This window comes from Echeneis naucrates, chromosome 11 (genome assembly GCF_900963305.1).
Source record: "Echeneis naucrates chromosome 11, fEcheNa1.1, whole genome shotgun sequence".
NCBI lineage: Eukaryota > Metazoa > Chordata > Actinopteri > Carangiformes > Echeneidae > Echeneis > Echeneis naucrates.
Window position 1 is genome coordinate 20,682,974 of NC_042521.1, and position 20,859 is coordinate 20,703,832.

The 20,859-nt window shown below is 39.5% G+C and overlaps 2 protein-coding genes across 2 annotated transcripts in view; one reads left to right on the plus strand and one right to left on the minus strand.

Moving 5' to 3' along the window:
- col28a1a (collagen, type XXVIII, alpha 1a) overlaps nucleotides 1–11,041 on the plus strand; it is a 29,500-nt gene extending 18,459 nt beyond the window's left edge. The window contains exons 21-34 of the mRNA XM_029514878.1: nucleotides 1,473–1,541; nucleotides 1,909–1,977; nucleotides 2,430–2,498; nucleotides 2,593–2,661; nucleotides 2,999–3,067; nucleotides 3,207–3,275; nucleotides 4,584–4,652; nucleotides 4,769–4,849; nucleotides 5,810–5,845; nucleotides 5,924–5,960; nucleotides 6,858–7,412; nucleotides 8,775–8,896; nucleotides 9,023–9,284; nucleotides 10,013–11,041. Of these exons, the coding sequence (XP_029370738.1) occupies nucleotides 1,473–1,541; nucleotides 1,909–1,977; nucleotides 2,430–2,498; nucleotides 2,593–2,661; nucleotides 2,999–3,067; nucleotides 3,207–3,275; nucleotides 4,584–4,652; nucleotides 4,769–4,849; nucleotides 5,810–5,845; nucleotides 5,924–5,960; nucleotides 6,858–7,412; nucleotides 8,775–8,896; nucleotides 9,023–9,284; nucleotides 10,013–10,185 (1,749 nt within the window). The 3' untranslated portion in view covers nucleotides 10,186–11,041. The remainder of the gene's footprint in view (nucleotides 1–1,472; nucleotides 1,542–1,908; nucleotides 1,978–2,429; nucleotides 2,499–2,592; nucleotides 2,662–2,998; nucleotides 3,068–3,206; nucleotides 3,276–4,583; nucleotides 4,653–4,768; nucleotides 4,850–5,809; nucleotides 5,846–5,923; nucleotides 5,961–6,857; nucleotides 7,413–8,774; nucleotides 8,897–9,022; nucleotides 9,285–10,012) is intronic.
- On the minus strand, nucleotides 10,466–20,031 carry c1galt1a (core 1 synthase, glycoprotein-N-acetylgalactosamine 3-beta-galactosyltransferase 1a). The gene is made up of 4 exons (XM_029513740.1): nucleotides 19,806–20,031; nucleotides 19,483–19,631; nucleotides 12,927–13,591; nucleotides 10,466–11,727 (listed from the first exon to the last, which is right to left on the minus strand). Exons 2-4 carry the CDS (start codon nucleotides 19,616–19,618, stop codon nucleotides 11,563–11,565), a joined length of 966 nt encoding a protein of 321 aa, XP_029369600.1. The 5' UTR covers nucleotides 19,619–19,631; nucleotides 19,806–20,031; the 3' UTR covers nucleotides 10,466–11,562.
- Nucleotides 20,032–20,859: the final 828 nt, after the last annotated feature.

A 20,859-nucleotide genomic window follows, 5' to 3' on the forward strand; every position in this document is an offset into this window, starting at 1 on the left:
CTGTAACAACATTAGATACACAGAGCCAGCTGTCTCTGTTATGATGTAACAGAGAGCCAAACAGGATTTTCTTCAGCAGGACAGATTTGCTGCACTTACTGAAGAAAAAAAGGCTCAGTCTGTTGTTGACATCCAGAAGCAGGAACAGTGGCTGAAGAAAAGTGGAATATGAAAGCACAGACACCCTAAAACAAAGAAAGAACTAGCAAGAGGCATGTAGGCTCAGTTGTATTGCAAGTAGTCACATCAAAGAAACAATAGACATTACCTTTGCCCTAACCCTGACCCAGCTTTCAAGCCTCTTTGAGCATATTCATGTTTTACCACCCATAAACTGATTTCTGGCTGTACTCAAAAAGCAGTTAACAGTAAAAAATATCTATACTTGCATTGTGTCAGTAAATAGAGTTGAGTTTTATTGCATGATTACTTTGCTGCTTCTTATCAATATATAATATCTGAAAAGAGATAAAGATCAAGAGAGTGGGTGTTATGAAGTACACCATCTAGCCTTTAAGTTTTATTCAACCACAAGTTCAATTCACATCATTTGTTACAGTGAGAACTTTTGCAACCAGAAATTTTTGTCTCTTACCCAAGAGAGTTTTTGTACTTTGGTTACGCAAATGCTTCCATTTAAATGGTGTCACACCGTGGTGAGGTTGTCTCGTCTTGGTTTTATTTTGTCTTGTCATTTCCTGTTTTATTTTGAAATTCCTAACTCTCCTCTCGTTTCAGAACACTTGCAATTCCTCATGTATCCTGTGCGTCTCCCTGATTACCATTGTTTCCACCTGATCCCCATTTCCCCCACATCTTAAATAGTCCGGTTTCCCCTTGTCTTGTGCCAGTGTGTTGTCGATTCATGTCCCACACCACCGTTACATCCATGCCACAGTCTTCGAGTCTTTGTTGTGTAAGCTTTTGGTCCTCGATTGAGTGAATTTTTGTTTGTAATTTCCATACTTGAGTTTAGCTTTTTTTTTTTTCATAGCCTTTTGTATATTCTCTGTATGAGTGACTTTTTATTTGTAGATTCTTTTTGGATAGATTAATGTTCATAGCTTGTGTTTTCCTCGTTAAAAATTATTTTGAGTTCTAGTAACGTTTTATAGAATTACCTTGATGCTTGGCTTAGTAGTGAGTGAGTGAGTTTCTTTTGTTTTCTTGGTGAGGTAGTTCCTCCCGATGGAGTGTTGGGTTTTTTGTTTTTTTTTTTTGTGCGTTGGGTTTTTTTTTTTTTTGTTTTTTTTTTTTTTTTTTCTCCTCTCTAGCAACTTAAAACCTAGTGACATCCCTTTTAAGTTAAGGCCACATAGCCCTGTTTCCTTTTATCACTCGGTTCTGAGATCATTGCTGCCAAGAATAAAGTCTATCTTGCAAAGCCTCTGCATCTGAGTCCCGGCGTGACAAATGGATGTATTTATTAGCAGGTTAATGCCTTATGTGTGATTCTGCTGACTTTGGTTCAGGGAGAGCCTGGCAGCCCGGGATTGGTGGGTGTACCTGGACTTGCTGGGCGAGGTTTACCAGGATCAAAGGTGATGAGATACAATCAATTGTTTGCCCACCACGTTTGTCCCCATTTGGAACAACCAAAAGGGTGTTGTGGATACTTCAAACTTACGATTTGGTTACCCTTCATCTCGTATAACCTCTGTTATTGTGTGCACACTGCTCTTCCAAGCAATGATGAGTTAGTATTAGCTAAGGGTGTGCTCACTTTAAATTTTGTTGGTCTAACAAATAAGACCTAAAATAGTTTTCTTTTGTGTACACAATGAAACTGCATGTCATTGACACTTTTCTTTCGTTTTTTTTTTTACATTTTATTTATGTGACCACAAACTACTGTTTATGCTGCAAGCCTTATTCTTTTGGTCAGAATATATGTTGTCTAAAATACAGGGAGATCCTGGGCCTTTCGGACCAGCTGGCCCTGTGGGGGAACCAGGAGTAGGAATTATTGGCTCAAAGGTAACACAAAAGTATAATCAACATGCTATATATCAATAGACTATGAAGGGAAATTGGTTGTTTAAACACATGGTTAGGAGAGAGGAAGTAGAGTAAAGTAAAGCAAAAACTATTGTAACAAATATTAAGTATACAGACAATCTTTACAAAGCAGGAATGTCCAAGGTTGGTGTACAAGGTCAAATAATCCAGTCTCTAGTGTACAGCAGGTATCAGTGCCTGTATGTGTCACACCTACGGTACAGGCCAAAGGTTTGGACACACTTTCTCATTCAAATGAATAGAAAAGTGTGTCCAAACTTTTGGCCTCTACTGTATTAACAGAGTATCAATGCCAAGGAGCACTGAATTTGTTCTGGCAGCAGATGGTGAAACAATGCCTTACTAAGACACTTGGCATTGGCATTTTCCTCTAAATTATCTTTCCCATTTACCTTGCATTGACTTTTCAGGGTAATAAAGGAAATCTTGGGCCTGTTGGGCCACCAGGGATGAAGGGCGATGGCTTCCCAGGGCCACAGGTGATAGGGGTACAATACAATGGGTGAAGTTGAATTTTGCTTCTACTGAAAGAAAGAAAAGATAATGAATGAACACCATTTGTTTGATCATCAGGGACTGTTTGGCCTACCAGGAGCGCAAGGAGAGGTGGGACCTGAAGGGAAAGGACTACCTGGACCCAAGGTCAGGCACATTTGTTAAGTTGAGACTTCATAAACCGGTGCATGTGCACAGATTCCCCCAAGCTCTGAGAAGGACATTTATCTGAGGCTCAAGGGAACCACAGCACCATTCAATCAATGTTAAACAAATATTTATTAGCAATGCATAGCACAATGTAACCCTAAAGCTAGTTCGGATAATAAATATTAGCTGCTTTCACACCCACCAAAGCTAGAATTATGAATCATCATGAATTATGGCATCTCTATTCTGCAATGTCAATAGGAGGAATGAGGATTGCTGAGTAGACAAAAGCAGAGGTTCACTAACAACTAAATCTTGTTGGTCTGTGTGTCAGGGTAACAGAGGCTTGCCAGGGGTCCCGGGCCCATCAGGTCCTCCTGGTATCAGACATTATGGTCCAAAGGTGAGTAAATCTACATACAATGTGAGAGATATTGACTATTTTTCTTGTCTGTACTTTTTATTTAAGTGTTCCCTATGCATGTCAAAATGCAAGTAATTTTACAGACTGACATTATCCATTATGCACTACATCGTTCCAGGGTTCCACTGGGCAGCCTGGTCCACCAGGCCTCGTGGGGCTTCCAGGAGAGGGAATCCAGGGAACAAAGGTAGACAGAATATTCTTGACAATGTACACTGATCAGGCATAACATCATGACCCCTTGCCCGACATTATGTTGGTCCCACCTTTTGCTTCCAAAACAGCCCTGACCCATTGAGAAATGGACTCCACTAGACACGTGAAATCTGTGACGTGTTTAGTGGTATCAGGTACCAAGATGTCAGCAACAGATCCTTTAAATCTTGTCAGTTGCAAGGTGGCGACACCATGGAACGGACTTCTTTGTCCAGCATATCCCACGGATGCTTGATTGGATTGATATCTAGGAAATTTGGAGGCCGAGTCAACAACTCAAATGTGTTCTCACTCCTCAAACCATTGTTTAGACATTTTTGCTTTGTGGCATGACACAGTATCCTGCTGAAAGAGGCCACAGCCCTCAGGGAATACTGTTTCCATGAAAGGGTTAAATGGTTTGTAACAATACTTATGAAGATGGTTCTTGTCAAAGTAACATCCAAATGGATGGCAGGATCCAGGGTCCAGCAGAACATTACCCAAAGCATCACACTTCCTCCACCAGCTTGCCTCCTTTCCATAGTGCACCCTGGTGCCATGTGTTCCCCAGGTAAGCAACACATGTGCACCTGGCTATCCACGTGATGTAAAAGAAATTAAATGTGATTCATCAGACAAGGCCACCTTCCTCCACTGCTCGGTGGTCCAGTCCTGATGCTCATGTGCACATTTTTGGTGCTTATGTATTCTGACACCTCTCTATCAGAACCAGCATTAACTTCTTCAGCAGTTTGGGCAACAGTAGCTCATCTGTTGGATCGACCCACAAAGGCCTGCCCCCACTTTCATCAGTGATCCATGGCCACCAATTACGCGGTTGACAGTTCACCTCTGCTACTTTCTTGGACCACTTTTGATAGATACTTCCTACTGCAAACTGGGCACGCCCCAATAGAGCTGCAGTGTTGGAGACACTCTGACCCAGTTGTCTTGTCATCCCAATTTGGCCCTTTTCAAACTCGCTCAAATCCTTAGGGAACAAAATTTTTTCTTCCTGCCTAATATAGTCCACCCACTAACAGGTGCCTTGATGAAGAGATAAATCAGTGTTATTTGCTTTACTAGTCAGTGTTCATAATGTTATGCCTTGTCTGTATAAGTACAATTCTTGTACACGATTTTGATGATTCACCACCAAGGTGATGATTCGTTATTAGACTGTGGCTCTGTGCCAGTGACTCTTAAATTGCTTTGGCCCAATGAGCAGCACAAGATAATTATGTTTATTTACTGATGATAACCCTCTCATTCTCCAGTTGTCTATGTTTATTCTTAGGGAGAGCCAGGGTTTCAGGGCCCAATCGGCCCACGGGGAGCACCAGGGGAAGGGTTTCCAGGAGAGAAGGTACAATCAACAAAGCTTTTGAATATGCTATGCTAGTGGTAACAATGCTTGTCACATGAAGATATTAAAATTTCCCACCATTTTAAGGAAAGCAAGTGATTTTTACACGCATGCAGGGTGACAGAGGCATTCCTGGAGACCGGGGCAAGAAAGGAGACCAGGGAGATTATGGAGAACCTGGATCTACTGGCCCAATGGTATGTCTCATCTGATATTGGCTCAGGGTGGTGCTATTGTTTATATAGGAATCTCCAAAGTAAATCAAGAGAGAAATGAACACCAAAGTAAATTTGGTTTTACTTTTGAACTCAGAGGAGCCCTTAAGACACAGTTTGACTTTGTGCAAGATATGAAGAGACTGTATGTTCCATGTACTTTTGATCAACAGGGCCAATAATTTTTTGAAAAAATATCAACTCTTCTATTCAATAGATATTATTGATCCTTTTTGTTTTTCTTGAGCTTAAACATTTAAGATTCAATTTAGTCCCTCTTATGATTGGCTGAAATGCTTTGTGACTGTTTCAGTTAAAATATATCCGATTTTAGGGAATGTGGCTGAGGGCAGTGACAACTTTGTGGTGTTATGCCATCACAAAGTTCCAGCACTGCTAACAGCTGTCTTCAATGCTCAGTTTCTGAATACAGACTGAGCATTTCTTTGTGGACTGAGACCTCTGATACTTCCCCTGTACTAATACAGAAACTACACCTGATTTATAATCAAATAAGACAGAGGCCAATCTTTAGACTGTATGGACCTTTTCATTTGAAAAAGCAATACTTTTAATACAACTTAAACTTTATCATTATTTAGACAAGACTTTATTGATGCATTTAATATTTAAGTACTAATAGAATGATACCTTTTGAGCAATTAACTGACTTTGGAATGACGTGTTCATAACCCAGAGCATTAATATTTCAGATTTATTTATACTCATAAAACCAACAAAGCATGATGCGTTTGAGTTTTTTTTTTTTCCCCCCCCACATGGAAATATTCAAACAGCACTGGAAATGAGTGCAAAATAGTTCCGACGTTTTAATTGCTGCTAATCACTTCAAATGCGACACCTGACACTATGCACTAAAATTTAGTAGCTAGTGATTATGATCAAAATGTGTTAATGTTCCTAATGGGAGTTTTATTACAGGGGAGACCTGGAGAAAAAGGAGAACCAGGACTGACTGTGAGTAAAATGATTGACACAAATTATGTTTGAAGATTAAATCTTCATAGCTAACTTTTCTCATATTTTTGTGCACAGAGGGAAGAGGTCATCAGAATCATACAAGAAATCTGTGGTAATCCACAATTTTTAGCCTTGTTTTACTGCATAGCCTCATCAATAATATAATGCATTCAACTTAATTGAACAGAGTATTCAATACCTCATCCAAAAAACAAATAGACAGCAAATGTATGGTTGTCAAGAAAAAAGCAGCTTGGTTTAAATTTGAAGTGATGAAAAATTTACTGCATAGCTATTGCAGTTAATGTTTCCATTAAGTAGTAAAATTAGCTGCATATGAACAAGTTGTGTAAACTCAGCAATGGCATCCTACAGATGGCACAGTTTACAAAGCTCTGGCTTTATAGTCATTTTAGATTTCTAGGGCAGAACTAAAGTAAGATGGGCTGAGCCATGTGTCAACCCACCAGGATGATTCCATTTATCAGCAACTCAGTGAAGTGTCCAGGTTGTAATTTTTAAAAACCATAAACCTGTATTTGGAGAAGGTGGAGCAACGCAGAGTGAGGGCCCTTATATGTATAACACCTAGCTTGCTGGTCTATTTACCTCTAAAAGGGATTATCATTTAAAAAAAAGTGAAAATTATGTTGTTTTGAAGACTTGAAAATAGAGACTGAGACCATAAACTCACCCAGAAAAGGTTTATCAAGCTAATAAGAGAGATGCATTTTTCCCATAGACGTCTATACATTCTCTGACAACCAGTTCAATCACCCCTGATGGCCATTAGACAAATGCATGTTTAAGGCTCTCACTGTTCAGACCCAGAGTATATGTCCACTACAGTTAATGAGTGGTCTGACTAAGGACTTTTGCTTTTCTTCACCATCTTTCTATTATATCATCGCAGTAACTTTTATCATAAAAAAACCCTGATGATATAAGGGCCTTGCTTTTAGTTTTTTTTTTTTTAAAGGGTTGTTATATTTTGTTATTTGTTGTCCAGGCTGTGGTCTAAAGTGCAGAGAGAGCCCTCTAGAGCTGGTGTTTGTGATCGACAGCTCTGAGAGTGTGGGACCAGAAAACTTTGAACTGGTGAAGGACTTTGTGAACGCTCTCCTGGACCGGATCTCTGTGAGCAGGGATGCTACACAGATTGGTGTGGTGCTCTACAGCCATAAAAATATGGTGGTTGTCAGTCTGCAGCAGGAGTCTAGGCAGGACGACATCAAGACTGCTGTCAAGAGGATGCCCTACCTGGGTGAGGGCACTTTCACTGGTAGTGCCATCCACAGAGCCAACCAGCTGTTCCAGGCCGCACGGCCTGGTGTGAGGAAAGTGGCTGTGGTCCTGACAGATGGCCAGGCTGACCCCCGAGAAGTCATGCAGTTTGAAGAAATGGCTGCAGAGGCCCATGCCAATGGGATTGAGATGTTTGTTATTGGAATTGTGAACAAGACTGACCCTCTGTTTGAAGCGTTTCAGGCCGAGATGAACGTTATTGCCTCTGACCCTGATGAAGAGCATGTCTACCTTATCGATGACTTCAGGACCCTTCCAAGTGAGCAAACACGTCATCTCAAATAATCTACAAACATACTCCTGAGTATTAAACACTTGCATTCTTCTCACAAAGAAGACAACACTAACTTTATTACTTTCATCAGCGTATTTTTTGTCCTGTAAGACATCAGGGCATATATTCTTTCACAGTAATTTATTTAATAAAAAAATAATAAGTCCAAGTAGTTGAATGTGAGCAGCTGATCTGGTTGATCTCCTCTTTATGGAAAAAGCAGGAGAACAGCTGAGTCTAAGTAAGAGAAGAAATTAACATACAAGTTTAAAATGTTTTAAATCTTAATTATTTGCATTAGTGAGCTGTTAACACGTACAGCAAGACAGCTAATTCAAGCACAGGGCTGCCAAAAAACTAGCTATATTAGACTCATTTAAATTTCATTAACTCTGGTAGGTGTTCCTGTGTGGGTTGGTGCCTCATATTGGCTGTAGGCCTGATTGTGAGTTTCAATTTCTGTTTCTCTATATGTTGGCCCAGTGGTAGACTGGAGACCTGTGTAGGGTGGATCCCACCCTTGGCCAGTGTCAGCTTGCTGAAACACTGCATGGAGTAGCATTATTAACAATCACCTGAGCAGAGGTTAGCTTTGCCACCTCACTTCAAGAAGGTTTGGTGGCTGGCTGGATGGATCAGCTGCAAATATACTTAGTTGTGGCTAACAAACTATGATGGAGAGACAAAAAGCTTTTGCAAAAAGCTTTTGCAAAGTAACTTTTCTTTTTACAATAATCAGTCAAGCTCTGTTAACAATGGATGCCTACAGTTCATCAGTGCTTCTCCTGAACCTCCTGATTACCATGCCACTACTACACTGAATTACTAATGTTGCATGTTTACAAATTAAATTGAATAGTTTTCCTCAACATCAACTCTATCACAAGTGCAGTATTAAAGCTTCACTTTAGACAGAATCTTCTTCATAATGGATTGTACTGGAAGCAGCGTTATCACCTGAGTAGGGAAGTTATTATCAACCCCTTCATTATTCTCCCTGCTCTACTGGGTTTATGGGCACATTTTAAATCAATCTGATACATTCCATGGAAATGTCTTGCTGAAAATATACATCCGCATACAGTGATATTTGTGTGTAGAAATTTTTCAATTGGAGAAGAGATGAAGTTAATGAATCACCTTTTTGTTATGAAAGTAGTAATGGCTCACTTCATCATAGTTTCACATTAATCAGTGGGGGCATGAAAGCTGTCATGTGAACAGTGGACCAACAACCCACAAAGTCCCAAAGACAGCATGTATTGTTCATCTAGTGAACTACTATATCTTATTCTTATCAGGAATACAACCTCCTTGTCATGCCTTGTTGTGTTTGTTTTGGAGCAGCTCTGGAGAGCAAAATCCTGAGTCAGATCTGTGAGCAGGATGACACAATGGGCTTTCAACCAATTTCAGTCTTTCCACCTGTGGAAATCCCCCCAGAGGTCCCAGAGGAAGAGCACATACAAGTAACATTCCTCTCATGTGGAAAGATAGATTTAATACAAGAAAATTGTTAACTTCTCATATGTCAACTGCATGAAAAACAACAATATGATGGTGTGTCTGAAAGGAGCATGCCTTCTACTTTCCAGCAAGAACCCACAATTCAGACAGTCACAGTTCCAACTCTTCAGACCCCAGAGTCAGGGTGGCCTGAACAGAACCAGCTGGTGTCTTGGAACAGGCATCCAGACATCGTGCTTGCCTCTTCTGGTGACTCCGGGAAACAAGTCCCTGGGGTGACCTACCCAGCAGGCCTTAAGGTTCCAAGTGACTGGCTACATGAGGCAAAGAACACAGAAGCTCGTGTCAGCCCCCAGCCTCCTCCGCTCCCAACAGAATCTTCAGTGCCAGGTAAACAAGCAGAACACCAACTGGTCATACTAGATATAATTCTGATCTCTCAAGTAAGTTACCTGTTCTACAGGTTCCACATATATCACATGACACAGAACCACGGTCTATTTACTTATCACTGCCTGTTTGTTTGGGTTGGTACTTTTCCCTAGCCAAAAAAAAAATCACACTAGGATTTGCACTATTATAAACTTCAATATGCCATCTACTGAAACATTGTATTTCACTCCACTCTCCACTCTTTCGACCATCCCTGTATACTGGGGCAGGTGTAAAATGTCTAAAATGCACATCATTGATTAAATAAAAGATGTTTTGCCCTGTTTAATTTCATTTGAAGCCATCTCCAGCAAAGAAAGTGGGACCTCTGTTGGTCTTCCTCTTTCTGATATTCGCCATGCACATTTCCAAACATGTTTCCACTGACGAGTAGCATTCAACTGATTATCCTAATAACGTAGTCTAGTTTATGATGGTCTAATACATAAGCTTATAGTATATTGTTTCATTTCTTTTATTTATTTTTTTTTAATAATGAAGAGCTGACATGAGGGAAAACTGTAGCGAATATTTTAACATGCCTCTCCTGTTTGAGATGACACACTTCTTCTGTACAGCGACGTCAGAAGGAAAAAGAAAATAATAATCATTGACTGTGTGCCAGCATGTTTTGATTTTTAAATCTGAGCACGACAGTTAACTCAGCACTTTTCTTGTCATTCCAGTTAAAGCCTGCAGTAAGTCTCTGGACCCAGGTCCATGCCGACAGTATGTCGTCAAGTGGTACTATGACCCTGAAGCCAACACCTGTGCCCAGTTCTGGTTTGGAGGGTGTCAGGGTAACACAAACAACTTTGAGACTGAAGCCAACTGTAGGAATTCCTGCATCTTTATGTAAAGGACTGTTTGAAGAAAAGGGTGTGTGCAAAGCAAACATGCTCTATCTGTGTCACAAAGAAGACTGACGCAGGCATTACAGTTTGACCAGAGTGGAAGCTAGGTGCTGCTGCTGCAGCCACACTCTGAACTGCTACAGGTTAAGGAAATGATGTGTACTTCCTTGTTGTCTCTCAGGCTACGTTCACACTGCAGATGCTCTTTTTCAATTCTGAACTGTTGCACAAGCTAATGTCTACTACTTACCAAGGATGTAAAAACCATGACTACAAGACTTGTTCAACATGTCATCCCAAGCAGAACTGATTTTTTTTTTTTTTTTTTTCACTTTCTGTCACTTTCCTTCCACTGTTTTTTCCTGTATCAGACAGCAGGAGGAACTCCCACTTTGTCGCCACAGAAGGTGTGGGGCCAGCAGTACATTAGTCCGTAGTACTGAAAATATTTAGAGACAATCAGTTTTGCAATTACACGCGGATTGCACATACATTGACATTGATTGACATGACAATCAATGTCAGCACACAGGCTTCTGTAAGTTATGTCAGGTAATTTCAAACTGTTATATGCAAAAAGCACAGAACAAAAAAAATCTGACTAGATCTGCAGTGTGAATGTAGTCAAAGGTTTTTTGTTTGGTTTTTTTTCCCCTCATTGTTTCATTTGTTTATGTGGGTCAGTGTTCTTAGATGCTTCTCTTCACAAAGCAGCAATTTCTTTAGCAGCTTTGGATAACAAATCAACTGTTCTTAACATGTTTGTCGTGTTTTATATCATGTTGTAGGTACTGTTGACTTCATAGCTTTCTTAGTGAGTCTTAACACAATCCTTTACTTGCCATTATGATGAATGTTATATGAACAAGGGCACAATTGCTTGTATAATATATTGTATTCTTTCATTGTTCAGTGTTGTAAAAGTACCAGAAACTCAAATTATTTGCAGCACACTCCTGTTACCTCCATGGGTTGGTGCATAGCAATAGTCTGTCTTTAAGAGTCCAGATTAAAATCTGGACAATCAGAGTAACTATTAACTTTAAATATTGATAATCTATAATGTAAATTTCCACCATAACCTGATGTTCACAAGACACAATCAACATAAAAATAAGACAACACAAGAAACAATCCAACCACACAATGCATAAATGTTTTAACAGACACCTAACAGGTAAAATTCAAGCATCATAAAGCACAAGACTAGAAGACTGGGTGCATAATTATACATTTCTTTAGACATACAAAATGGCAGTTGAATAAAAACTAAGAATAAACGAAGTGTACATGATTATTTTGAAAATTTTCTGTTCATAATGCAATTGAATGACAACTTTTCACATCCTCAACCTCTCCAATTAGTGCACAACATTTATATTTTATAACAATAAAGATTTAGTGGTAAATTCAGGTTTTTCTTTAGGAGTAAATCTATATTTGTATCCATAGGGTCGCAGATGGTACGTCAGGTAGTGCAACAAATATAACTGGTCAGCATAAATGTAATGGAAGGACACAATAAAATCTGAACAGCAATCTGGGCCCTTGAGAGAGAGAGAGAGAGAAACATGTCAGCGCAATGACACACAACCACAGCCCTGTGGTCAGTCAGTTGATGACAGGTAGAAGGAACACAAACAACCCTCACTTCTCCCACTGTTAACTACTGTAATTGTGTGTTTGTGTGTATATATCACAGGTGTCAAACTCAGGCTCACGGGTCAAATCAAATTATATTTGGCCCGTGAGATCATACAAAATATGCATTCGTGCAGCCAATGTATAGCGCATACATCACAAATACTACAAATCCCAGAATGCTTTGTGTTGGGACATCAGCCAAGACTGCTAAGCGCCCACTCCCTTTCTGTTGACAATCATTAGCATTCATTCTACCAGGCACATTGGACAAACTTATCTCACCCGCCGTGTTGCCAAGTGCACAGTTTGCTGAAAAACAGCGTACTCAGCGCCAACTTTGAAGCCCAGAAACACAGATTTGGACTGCTCAGTAATCCGTTTGCGGTTGACGGGAAAATGTACACGCTGAAGTCAAAGTATGAGTCTGTGGGTATTGCACAGTTTCCATGTTTCCTCCGACACACTACCCCAAATCCATACCCAAGCTGCTCAAATGCTTTGATGAAGATGAACAGGAGTCGTCTCCCTGATGAACATCTTCACTCAGTCCTGAGGATTTCCTCAGCTCAGAGCCTGACCCCAGACATTGATGCACTTGCATCTAAGAAGAGATGTCAGGTATCTGGCTCAAACCAATGTGCATCAGAGTAAATCAGAGCAAACTGAGCTTGAATGAATGTTGTCTTTATGTACTTTTTCTACTCCAAGGCATGGACTGTTAATAGTCTAATTGAATGCATTGAAGGAAATTCTTAAAAATTTTGGTTGTTTTGTTGTCGGTCTGTTAAAAAAGATTTACATTAAATAGGACCTTGAAAGGCTACAGATGGAGAGAGACATAACGAGACAAATACGACTGATATGTGTTTTATTTCATATTTTATTTCTCATGTGTGAATAATATTAAGCTTTGGTTGTTCCAGATTCAATGTTTACGCAAAACTAAAGTTGTTTCCACATGAAAAGGTTGGTGAGTTTGGCCCGCAACGTCGTTCCAGTCCCAGTCCCGTGAATTTGAGTTTGACACCCCCCGGTGTGTATATGTGTATATATATATATATATATATATATAATCCCCCCCCTTCTGTCTTGCATTGCTTACCTCTACTGGATTGTAGTGGTCATAAAGCAGATACCAAGGCCGTGGCCTTGGGGGCTGCCTAATCAGGTAATGGTCTGGTGGGTAAGGATGAAATGTTTGTCTCCCCTTCACGTCCCTGGAGTCTGCTGGCTCCACCTTCATTGTCTCCATACATTTCCCCAGTGCCATGTCCTCTATGGTGGAGAAGTGGGTACATTCCCCAGATTTGAAGCCTTGTATAAATCTCCTCAGTGCTTCCTTACTGAGGACATAACCTGCTCCTCCACTCATGTAGCCTTGACTGATAAAGGGGGTGAATCTTCTTCCCATGTACAGTGGCTTCTCTGGATCATATTTGGACAAGGTATAGCGGAGATTCTCCACAACCACAAACGTGTCATCGTCCGCTTTCAGGAACCAGTCTGCTTCATCAAAGTGGTGCTGGTGGATGTACTGAAATGCTCGAATAGTTTTCCAGTACAGGTTGTCCCTCCCCTCACTCACATTCAGCTCCACAGTGGGGAAGCTGGTCTTGACAGAGCTCATGTAGAGCACCTTATCACAACGCTTGGCCCATGTTTCTCTGATGTGCTTGGTTCTGGATTCCAGGTACTTGGGGCCCGTCATTATCCAACATAAGACCCGTGTTCTGGAAGAAATGTTAGCTGTTGTGCTCTTGATGTCATCTGGAGGTACAAGCAGAAAATATCAGAAAAGGTGTTCCATAGTTTAACAAACTAAGTAAGCAATGGCTACACATTCACGTTGTTCACACCACAATTGCCACACCTTCTTCTTCGAAGTTTTAAGGCAGCTGGCATCCTATTAGCTGCATTACCGCCTCCTGCTGGGATTAGTTATATTTGTTGTTTAAATTTTCCTTAACAATCTCCAGTTCTTAGAAGAAATTCAAATAAATATCTCCGGCCTCATTCACTTTCACCACACTCAAGAATACTTTTTAGATCCCTCCCTATCAGTCCAACTCTTATCATCCCTGTAATCATACTCAGTCTTTCTTGGGCATAATTTCTACACTTAATAATGGCATGTTCTATTGTTTCGGCTTGTTTACAGGTGTCACACTCACCAGTTGGGTGTTTTCCAATTATATAAAGTGTCCCGTTTACATTACTGTGTCCTATTCTGATTCGACTCATTGCCACAATTAGCCTTCTATTTCCTCCTCTGTATCTCTCAATACCAACTCTATTTTGTATTGTATGAAGATGTCTTCCCTTTGTTTCCTGATCCCAGTAGTGTTGCTCCTCAACATTTATTCTCTTCCATAGAATATTCTTTCCCTCTGATTTAGAAGGTTTTATTGTGATGTCTGCTGATGATGTCTAACCCTAACCCTAACCCTAACCTTTTTTTTACTAAAACTGGACTTAAAACCTTTTTAAATTTTTGTCAACTAAAACTAGACTAAAATCATCCCCAGCTTTAACCATCAGGACATCCCGGTGAGAACGGTGAGGAAATGTTACCTTACTTCTGAAGTGGCTGCACATTTTATCCAGATTTTACAAAGCACTCCTGCTGAGGTTTTACCTGACGTGTGATTTTATCGTTGATAATTTCAATAGTAAACTAAAGACAACACTGGACTCAGTGGCTCCACTTTTAACTAAAATTGTAAAAACAAAACCTACAACCCAATGGAGAAATTATGAGGTTATTAAACAAATGAAAAGAAAATGCAGCAGTGCAGAGAGTATGTGGAGAAAAATGAAACTGACAGTTAACTATGAATTACGTGAACAACTCAAAATTTACAATAAAACAGTCAAACAGGATACCCCACTTTTCAACAACAACCTCAAAGTCCTGTTCTCCACCGTTGATCTTTGAACACCAATTTTAACAAATCTAAGATGCCAACAGATTCCCTCTGTGAGGACTTTGCAGACCACTTCAGAAGTAAAATCGATTATATCAGATCCAGTCTTTTATCTCACCAGAATGCGATTCTTAACACACCTGGACGGTTACTTTTACCTGAAGTAGATTCAGTAGATTTTAAATTATATCAGGTATAATGCCGATTCACATAAACCCCACAGTCTTCACAGCTACTAGATCTCAGCTCTGCCTTTGACACAGTAAATCACCACATTTTATTAAATAGACTCAGCCACCTGGTCTGGTCTCTGGTATTGTTTTTAACTGGTTCAGCTCTTATCTCACAGATGGACATTTCTATATAAGTATGGATACACGCTCCTCCAGAACACATGAAACCAAATGTGGGGTGCCCCTAGGGTCAATTGTAGGTCCAGTTCTTTTTAAATTTATGTATCCTTCCCATTGGGGACATCATCGGGAGACGCGCATTGCATTTTAGATAAAAGTAATGGATGTCAGAGAATTTCCTACAGCTCAACCAACACAAAATAGAGGTTTTAGTCATTGGTCCTGAAGGTGAGAGAGAGAAACTTTCACCAAAACGACAGGATTTTAATCCCTCACAACATGTAAAGAATCTCGGCATTGTTTTCAATTCTGAGCTTAATTGTATTTCACATATTAAAAATGTAACAAAGATAGGTTTTTATCATCTTAAGAACATAGCCAGAGTCTGCCCATTTCTCTCTCAAGCTAACACAGAGGTGCTGATACATGCTTTTATCTCTTGTCATTTTGACTACTGTAATGCCTTGTTCTCTGGTCTCCTCAAAGACCACAGAACAATTACTGCAGAACTCAGCCATGTATGAAAAGGTCTATACATATAAAGACTGACTGATTGAGTCAATTCCACCACTACATTTGTGCGTCTGTCAATCATTTTATCTTGATGCTCCAGTTTTTATTAGCAGTTTGAACTGCATATGACTTGCCCTGACAGGCCACTGGAATGTGACTACATTGTCAATGCTGAGTGGCAAAGTTCAGTGAGGAAGAACATTCATCTGAAATTAAACTGACTGCAAGACACTGTATGCATTACATTTGTTGAAGAGCACGCTGCTAGTGGCTGTACTAATGCTAACTCTGGCTATCTTTACTGACAAGGTTTTGGTGATCTGTAATCGAGAAGCATGTAATCAGATGATTAGAGAAAAAAACATCAGAGACTGAGCCTCAGATGTGGACAGGCAACAAACGTCATATCAACATGTTAATATGGTTTAAAGTTTAATTTTCACTGGAGGGATCTTTAAAACTATTGGCCTTAAAAGCACACGTTTTAGCGGAAAGATGTATATGTTGTTAAGGTTGCTTTGCGACAGTAGCTCTGCTTTGAAATGCAATGGTTAGGGCAGGCAAAGCCAAAGGCAAAAAAACCCCTATAGTATCAATAATATCAGATGTTTTCAATTCTGCTCTGGGTACTAGACAAAGTGAGAAAATAGGTTGTTTTTTTTTAATCATTGTAATAAAAGTTCTTTGTGAACAAGAACTCTGATTAAAACATTCATTTGATATATTTTTGTGGTTTCCAATGCAGAAAAGTGTTAATTGTGTAGACATGAGGAAATACAGCAATTTTAATTCTGCTGTTCTTTTTTTTTCTTCACTTATAAAGTGAAATGATTCAACTTAGTGTTATATAGCATGGACAGCACAGTTAGAAATCTGATTAATAGGTACATTTACACACCTAACCCCCGGTTACAGGTGCTACACTACAGAGCTTTGCAGTGTGATGCAACTGTCATCCTGTAATTGCTCCCTTACAAATTATCTGGTGTTTAATTTGTGGGACTTAGGGTTAGGGTTAGGCTAACCCTACTTTATCAGTCCAATAAAAAAACCTAAACCATAAGCCGATCCATTTAGACAAATAAGGAATGCAATAAGCAAATGTTCTAGTTCATCGGGTTGTGGCAGCACACCTGTTTAAAGTCTGTTTAACCGTCTAAATATTATGTAATTCAACTGCAGTCTCGTCAAACCAGCCTCAGTAAAAAAAAAAAAACAAATAAAGGCTGCACTTCTATTAGAAAACAAACTAAAAGTGCTGTGAAAGCAGTGAAAATAATGTAAAAAGCATGAAACTTGGGATGCACCGATACCACTTTTTTCTAAAAAAAAAAGTAGTGTACGAGTACTTGCATTTGAGTATTTCCCGATACCGAGTACTTACACCATTACACATAAAGTTATTTTAAATTTTTTTAAATTTTTCCACAGATATCATCTGTCATTTGAACAACATTCCTCAGTATGATTTCCTTGTACATGGGTGATTTTACTGCAGTGAAACTTGTGACAAACACAAATGTAAATTAGTGCTTTTATAAACATGGCACTGCTACATATACTGTCTGACATTTAACAAAACTTTTGTTAAATCCCCAAATGACATGGTATCATTTTAAGCACCATGATCAAATGATAGAATGCTCAAAATATGATCATTCAGGAGGATCATGACTTTGTACACATTGATACTCTTTGTTGAATCATTCTAAAACACTTCACATGAAAAACATGATGTACACATTCTGCTACATACCTCCACCAATGCCCATAACAAATGTCATTATCATTTACATCACCACCACAAAATCATTTGCTGGCTTGGACGTCTCTCTCGGCCCTGACTGGGTTGGTGGGAGGTGTAATGTTTTTATTCTTCTATGAATAAAACATCAAGTTGAACTTTGTGCTAGCTTCAGCTAGCTGTTTATTCACGAACAGTTGTGCCGTCTAATACCTTTGTTCTGCGTGGCTTCCTGTATCAACATAAATGCTGCAAGTGGTCTACTGAGGTTATGATGCTACCCATCTTTAACTCCAATGTATTCTTTTTACATAAACTGCAGGGGGCTGAGTGTGTGATGTAGTTGTAGCAGTGGAGCTACACACACGCAGCCGTGGAAGTAGAGACCTCAGGCGTGGGTGCAGTGTCAAATACGTTCAAGAACTAATTGAGTTTGTTGGCTCTATCCCGATCACCCATGAATGGCTGGTGTTTTTGTTGGAGACTTTCATTGTATTGATTCCTTTCCACACCTTAAAAATTTTGCTGTGTTGTAAATTCTTTTCTTGTGTTTCTGCATTCCACCTTTCCCTTTTCTCCTCTTCAATTAATGTTGCAACATGTTTGAATCATTTTTTTTCACCATCTCTAAAAGCCTCATTTTCCGGGTTTAAGATTGCCTTGATGTTGTTTGTGATCCAGTGTTTATTATTTCAGAAACAGCATACAGTCTTTTTAGGTATGACAGTGTCTCAACGTACTCAGTAAATCAACTGCATATGTCCATACTGTTCCCATCAATTCCCAAGCACACAAGACTGCACTCACAATATGCTTTGTCACTAAAACTTCCAGCTCCTTTTCCCATGACTATTCAAGGGAGGCTTGTATCTCCTTTTTCTAGCTTTAACTTTTGCACCTGCACAGCAACCTTTAAACAGCTTCTTTATTTCAGATGGAATGGACTGATATAGTCACAATTTACAGTTTTAGAGAAAGAAGCTCCTCTCTTGTGTAAATTCTTCTCTCCGCGAAAGTATTAATCACAGTTTTTTGTTTTGTTTTGTTTTGGTTTTTTTTAGAAAAAAAACCCCAAAAAAAACATTTTTTAAAGTCTGGCAACTTGCTGCTATCTGGAAGCACATCATTTTATAAGATGCACTTGTGGTGTGAATATATATACAAATACATATTATAACTTGTAAATGTAATGTTAGGTTATAACTATATCCACCTGCTGGTAACTGGAGGGCACCACTGACAGGATCAAGGAGGACATGAGTGAGGCCTCCACTTTTGAATGAAATTACAGATCCAAAAAGGTCCCAAAACATATTGTGATGGGATGACAACAGGGATTAGGACAGGACAGACAGGAGAAACGTGCGTGTAAGGCTCAAAGTCACTTCAAAATGCTGTAAACATCCAATAACAGTTAAAGGTAATTGAAAATTGTCACTTTATCATTGTCACTATATATATATATATATATATATATTTATTTTATTTTATTTATTTAAATTTTTTTTTTTTTTTTGTACGTCTACTCCTTGTTTCTATTCTTGTATTATTTTCTATACCTGTGGTTGCTGCTGTAAGTAAGTACTAGCTCATCTTATCTTAAAAATAATATGCATGTGAACTCAAGGGGGCAAATGCTACAGTAAAAATCATTGCCAAATTGCAGTTAGGGTGAGCCTGAACAATAATCTACTGAAAATATACCACAACCTCAAAAGAAATTATTTTATGGTGGTTTAAATATGAGGAAATGAACGAAGTGCTGGGACACACTGTGCAGGATGATTCATTAAAAAGTATCAAAGAATACAGTCATGATCGTCCTGAATTATATATTTAGAGCATTCTATCATTTGATCATAGTCCTTTAAACGACATCGTTTCACTGTCATCTACCTTTTTTTTTGACTGAAGGACATCGATTTTTTTTAACCTGACGACGACGGTGTACCGGACTACAGTATAATACTAACCCAACATTTACCGGTTATCTCATTCATTTAACTTCGGATGTGAGCTGCGTGCAACATGCGAGGTGAATTTTGGTAGCATTATGTGTCTTAATATTTATGAAACTGTTCTGACGCAAACCAATAAGAAGCGTTTCTGCGACAGAAAGCATACCTGTCTGAAGAGCCTTCAAACTCGGTTTGACTTGAAGCTGATCAAGGGATAAATTCGAGTCAAACACAATCCGCATGCAGACAAATCCCATCAGTAACCCAGACGTGAACAACACATTAGCCTGGATGCTCCTCATCCTCTCGATTTACCTGTCGGACGAATTATGGGATTAGGCAGGGGATTTTCCACTGAGCCGGGTTACCAGTGGGAGCACACTTCGCACTGATGTGGATTTATAATGGTGACATTGGAATAAGGGTTGAAGAACTGTGGATGACAGTTGTGAATAACTAAACTGAATGAATTAAATTTAACCTATTTACCAGGTCAGAGCTGAGCCTAAAGCCGCAGGTGAACAGGCTACCACCGGCCCTCAGGTATTCCCGGTAAAAATGGCTTCATCACTTTAGGTGGAGTCCAGGTGGAGACAGAATAGTCGTAAACTCAAACTTCGCACAGCAGTATGAGGCGAGAGCGTGAGAAGATTATGTGTTCTGGGAGGAGTCACCCAGCGTCCGCTGACAAAGATCCTATTCCTGCACCTGGAAACATCAGGCTCTATTGCAGAGGAACTAGTTCAACAGCATGACTTTGTACGGTTCAGATACTGACTGTAATTTATCAGTAGAATTCACCTCTTCTTATTGTACTATGCTGTAATTAAGCAAGACTAGTGAAGATTAGTCAGAACGATGCGTGAAGAGCTGATGAAGCCTCTTTGTTCTGCCTTCTGTTTTGAGTGCATTTAGAATTTTTAATAGATTTATGTGCACTGCAGTGCCCCCTCCCGTTAATGTGACCACAGTAGTGGCAGAGCAGGGAATTTCCCTCAGTTAAGGACATAATGCACATGACTGTGTTTTCTGCAGGTATTTCTTCACAACGTTGCTGCCTTGGACACTATTTGTCCTAAGTGTTTTGCTTTATCAATGTTTTCTACATTGGTAACATGTTGAATATAGTATGTGCTACACATATGTTTTACTTCAAATTGGTTAATGTATGATTTAATTGGTGATTAGCTTGTATATATACTAATTTGTGTGTATATTTTGTGCTTTGTTTTAGTTTAAAGTGGTGGTTCCTTAAAGGCCACAAGAAATGCCTTGTAATTTTGAAGGACACCAAGTGTAAGCTAATGGTCTAGCTTTGAAGAAGCTTACTCATTGAGAGGGCAGTAAACCCTTGGATAAGAGTGAGGGGGTTGTAACCGATTCTATGGTCTGTCCTGAGGCCATGGTCTCTGGCACTAACAAGTGGTCATTGGGGCGCTAAAGATATTGGTCCCGACCAGCTCCTCACTGGTTGGCAGCACTCTATGCTGGATAAATGTCAGAGATCATAATCTTTTTTTCCATAAAATACAATCGTCAATTA